Consider the following 5,549-nt stretch of genomic DNA (forward strand, 5'->3'; position numbering starts at 1 on the left):
TTTTATTTCACTAACTTTTTAATTATTCTCTAAAAGTTTCAAGGTTTCTTGGAAGCCTCAGTGCTGTTACATGCAGACAGCGTGCACAGACAAGAGGCAGTCAGTTAGCTTCTAGAGCTTATTTACCAGGCTCTCCTCATGTGTTGACACTGCAAAACTTGACAGATCTCTTCACTTTTTCTTTCCTTGCTCTCTCAGGATTTCATTTATGTCATGGCAGGCCAGGACCATTTGAAAATTACAGTGGAAACCTACACTAGTAAATTTTCTTGCCAATTTGTTAGCCTCAATGCCAAATATGTTTTCTTTTCATGGCTAGTTGTCCTGGTTTCGGCTATTGTTCTTCGAAACCTACTTTTTGACATTCTGTATTTTTATACGTAAACTTCAATAAAGTTATTTGAAAGAAGCTTTTGTACAAAATCATCTTTTGCATTCGATTTGAAAATACCAAACAATGTCAAGATTTACAAGGAAACTTCCTCAGATAACACAAATTTAGAGTTTTTAATGGATCTCTAGATTAGCAGTAGATACTATTATTTGCATCTCCTGCCTCTGACAAATCATTTTGAAGTGACTTGCATACCGCTAATGGTATACCTATCACAGTTTGGGATTGAATATACTTATTTTTAGGCTTTGAGAAATATAAAATGAAAGAAAGAAATCCACTTTGATTGCAAAAAAAGGAATGGGAAAGGCAAATGATATGCTGCAAACTAAATATAGACTTGGGATAGATGACAATTATTCATTAAAGTCCCAACTGAAATTATCAGCTATGGTGCCTGATTATAGTGATTTTCCTCCTGTCAGAAGCCTCTCCTAATAATTTTAGTTTGCATTAACTTAAACACAACAGAAATACCTCATGCAGACACATTTTAGCTCTAGAAAAGTGTAGTCAAATGTAAGAATTACATAGAGGCATCATGAAAAAATTATTCGGATAATTTCTAGTTCTGCCTAGAAATTCTCTGTCCTAGAGTAACTGGAGCAAGAAGTATTTTTAGCAGTCTGATCATTATTCCGGCATCTTAACCAATTGACCCGTTCACCTGGTCTGCGATACCTGGTATGATGATCTCAGGGACATCCAGAATGTTGCCAAATGAAGCAGTTTTACGATGGCCTCGTTTAGGCTTGGAATAGGCTGAAAAAATACACATATACAATACACATGCAAAACACTAAAATGGCAATAGCAAAATTATTAAATTCCTAATATTGCATTTTTCATAAACTTGGTTAAAACTATAGTTCATGCAAAAATGTGTCATGCAGAATAAACTGCATTGCCTTCCACTCATGCTTACACATAGTAAAGCAATTGTTAAAAAGCAAAAATAGCAGAACTAGCCGTCATTACAACACCGTGTAATTAGTTATAGTTAGCAACACAAAAGTCAAACACAGAAAGCAGCATGGCAACAAGGAAGGGAAAACCAAATGTAATTATCCAAACAGAGAACAAATTAAATTATTTCAGATCACGTGTATATTCAGAATAAATTCTTGATTGCCTGAACTTAGATAACATTTTCTCTTTAGTGTTGGGTACAAACTACTTTATAACAAGATTAATAGCTGGGTACTTCTGTTTCTTTAAATCACCTCCTTTTAAAGGAAATCTCATCTGTCTCTGAAGAAATGCTTACTCTCATTACATTTGACAATCATTCTGCCTTCCATTACTTTGTCTTATTAGTGAAGATTTTTTGTTTTGCAAACTGGGTATCAGTATCAACTTTTTCATTTTTGAATGATGTTCGAGAAACATTATATACTTTGGAATAAAATCTAATTACACATTTTTTATTTTTATTTTACTGCTTGTGTAGTTTAAGATAGATAGTTCCCATTTAGAGAAAAGTCTGAATACATCTCCCAAAGGTAGAACATTGCAGCATATCCATCTCAAACTTAATAATTAATAGTGATGTGCATTATGCGATTTACACTTAATCTAGCGATAGATGGAACAAGATTAAATAATTCTTGACCTGATTTGCTCTTAACAACAGCCCAATTCTCACGCAGACATACAATTTTTTTCAGGTTCACAGCATATTATTTCTGTCACACAGTTAACAAGATTAAAAAACAAAGCAAAACCAATACAGTGCTGTTTCAGCTCTTTTTGAAAGAGTTACAGTCAGATGGGTTTGACCTCATTTCTAGTAGTCCACTACTGTCTGAAGTGACTTCTTAAAAAAAAAAAACTAGTATGTTCAATATATACTTTTGTTTCAAGAAAAAGAAACCCTACAGTCATAACAACAACAACAAAAAATCTTAGAATATTCTGAAATAATAATTACTATTCAGAGCAATGTACTTAAGGAAGACAAAACCAGGAAAATTAAAAACTCACATAAAGGAGGGCCAGGTTATCTCCACTAATGTAAAAAACTTACATTGACTTTAGAGTGTCAGTGACCAAAGTGAGTCCTGACTTATTTTGAAATAAAACCAGCATGTTATTATTATCAGGTAAGTACACAGCTGCCTTCTGTGTTAGAAAACCTTTAGAGATACTCAGGGTGAGATGTGCTACAGAATCATCCAGTCAAAGACTGACAATACAAAAGACAAATCTTGGAATAAGGCTTTAAAATAAGAACATAAAAGTAAAAAGTGTTTAGGGCAAGATAAATATTATTTCATGAGTAACTTCAGTATTTAGTAAAACAAGATCCTGGAGTAATCGTAATACAATGAAGAACAAAAATGAAATAGTCATGGTGCACAAGAAAGCCAGAATATGATGCATATTTCCTTATTAATTACAGCTACTCGATTACCCTAATTTTCAGATTGGTAGAAAAATACTAGAATAGCTAAACAACCCTGGACTAACCAAAGTAATTTTGTCTGATTATTTAAATCTGTGGTTATATACCACAACAAAAAAAAGTTTCACATGTGAAACTTAAAACCTGAAGTTTGCATAGATTACAAACAATATCTTTGATAAAGAAAAGAGACAAGAAAGTGTTTGCCAAGTATACACATTTTTATTAATTCGCTTTTCTGAGAAGAATAAAGATTGTTTTCACCATAAAATTACGTATTTATACTTACACTGTAAATTCCAATTCATTCAAGGATTCAATGTTTAGACACAACAGTTTAGAGCTATCTGAAGCAAACCTGGCAAAACACCTGTAGCTTTTTTTTTGTTTTGTTTTAAACAAAAGATACCAATGCTTTGTTAATCTGATGAATAAAATCTAACTATGTTTCTCTTTCTGAAATCTGTCAAAGTGGATTCTAAAACCTATTTGGGAACATGCTGAACTTTAAACCCACCTCTTAATTTCAAAATATTATAGGAATAACCTTGAAGGAAATGTTATTTTAGAAATAATTATGCTAGCAGAGATGGAATAACGTTATTTCAGATGTAAAGGAGAAAGTTGTGCATTTGGAATAGGACTGATATTTAGAAGTAATGATTTTTTTAAAAAGGTAAAAGTCTAATTCAACAAAAGTAATCTCTTCCGCAACCTTAAAAGTACCCAATTAAAATACTCAACCTCGTTGAGTGTACAACCGTGAATGAAGCCATTTTCCCCCACATTTAATAAAGGACAATAAAGACTACATGAAAAGTCAGAAGTATTTTCATATGGCTAATGGTATTAACCTTCTGTAAGACTATGCATATTTAACATCTTCCTTCCTCCTTTCCTTCTTTCCAATTCCTTAGTCTATCCCCCAAACATCCTTTAATTTTACCTGTGATGGAAGCTATTCTTGCTTCTATTTCAGACATGTCAGCACTCATCCTTTTGGCTTCTCCTGAAACAAGGGCTGACTGTGGTCGTGCGCGAACATCTGACAAGCTCTCCACACTGCTCCCACGAGATGGGGGTAAACTCAAACGGCCAGGATCACCCTGTTTCAACAGTCACATTTTTAAAAAAAAAAAAAAAAATTGCAGAAGCCCCTCCATGATATGCACATTATGTAGGTTAAAATATATTTCTATAATGTGCATTTTAAAAGTGACAAGATTTAAAATTTGTAATTCAATAAATGGTAATAATTTAGCTATTATTGGCCTACAAGAACCAAATATCTGCAACTTTCAAAAGAATCTAACTTTAAGCAGACAAAAATTGAGTAGAATTAGGCCAGTATTGTCACAAGAGAATCTTCGTATTTTTTCGTCCTACTTGAAATAAAACAGCATTTCCAAAATTCACATAAATGTTTAATCCTTGAATGTCATACTAATATTTTGGTTCTAAATTAAGGCAGCAATTTTCAAATATAATTTTTTTTTAACCTAATGAATCCCTTTAAATAAAATGAACTACCTTTTTATTTCATTGGAGATCTTATCAAAGCCTTCCAGTTTACCTTTTTGGAATCATTCAATATTTTTCCATCCCCTTTCGTGTTCTTTTCCTGTAACTAACTGGCTCCAATTCTGTACTATTTTTGAAAGAAGACACCAGCGTTTCGTAGCAGTTACAACACTTCTGTCCGTCTTTGTCCATTCTGTTATTATGGTTCAAAATTGCATGCGTTGGCTTACCGGCTGCTTGGCTGTATTTTTCATTTGCTGTGCCAATTTTGACTCTAAACGTTTAATAGTGTCATTGGTAGAAGCTCCTTGGAAGTCACTTGGTTCCATGTTAGCATCACTCTTGTTACTTGTGTTTGTAGAAGTGATGTCCATGAATGAACCTAGAAATCAGTAACAGGGAAAAACATTTGAGAATTTTCATTAAAAATACTGAAGTGCATCTCTTCACCTGAGCATTCTCAGAAGCCTAACTTTGCTTCAAAGCAACACTTTTGAAAACTTTTAATGAAAGGCAAGCTGCAAGATCCATTAACGTAAAAAGTAAAAGTAGGGAAAAAGACAGAATACACGGGTAAGTACTGTGATGACATTCTGAAGTTAATCTTTAGCTTGCTCTGAAATTGTTGGGGTAGATGTTACATTAACAACACAACCAGCAACCTCATTCACAATTAATGGCAAAGTCCATCATTAACCACAGAGAAGCACAAACACCTGAAAAATAACAGACAATATATATTCACAGTTTAAAGTGATAAATCGTATCTTAAAATCATGTGCTGAGGGGTGGAGAACAGCTAGTAAAGTCAGTACAATGCTACAGCTGTAAAGATTTTGTAACATACAGGTTACTAAGTTGCAAAGTAGCCAAGGAAACTTTATCCAAAAAGCAGCAATTTGTTTGGAGACAGAAAACAAGTCAACCAAGCAGTGGAAGGTGAAGACATCTGAGGTTAAAAACAACTGAAGTGGGAAAACTGTACTCTAAAAAATGAGAAGACCGAATGATCCTTATTTTCTATTATTAAAGGATTTCTCTGAGGGCAAGACTACCTGAAAGCCTAGCCCACATTTTGTTCTTCCTTGCACTTAATTTAAATTACTGTATTTACTGCATCTTAACATAAAACAACTGCATGTTTAAATTGTGGAGATCGTAACTGAAAGCAGGTGCAGCTTCCAAGAACAGTCAAAAATTTAAAAATGCTAACTCCTAGACATTACATAC

General features: G+C 33.4%; 1 protein-coding gene across 1 annotated transcript in view; it reads right to left on the reverse strand.

Annotated features, from left to right (window-relative positions):
• Positions 1 to 1,040: 1,040 nt before the first annotated feature.
• The window catches only part of LOC104076334 (mitogen-activated protein kinase kinase kinase 7-like), a gene marked incomplete at its 5' end in the record, with an annotated part of 4,954 nt that continues 445 nt past the window's right edge, over positions 1,041 to 5,549 (reverse strand). The window contains 3 exons of the mRNA XM_009577159.1: positions 1,041 to 1,156; positions 3,745 to 3,904; positions 4,550 to 4,701. Of these exons, the coding sequence (XP_009575454.1) occupies positions 1,041 to 1,156; positions 3,745 to 3,904; positions 4,550 to 4,701 (428 nt within the window). The remainder of the gene's footprint in view (positions 1,157 to 3,744; positions 3,905 to 4,549; positions 4,702 to 5,549) is intronic.

The sequence above is a fragment of the Fulmarus glacialis genome, unplaced genomic scaffold, assembly GCF_000690835.1.
Source record: "Fulmarus glacialis isolate BGI_N327 unplaced genomic scaffold, ASM69083v1 scaffold31594, whole genome shotgun sequence".
Taxonomy (NCBI): Eukaryota; Metazoa; Chordata; class Aves; order Procellariiformes; family Procellariidae; genus Fulmarus; species Fulmarus glacialis.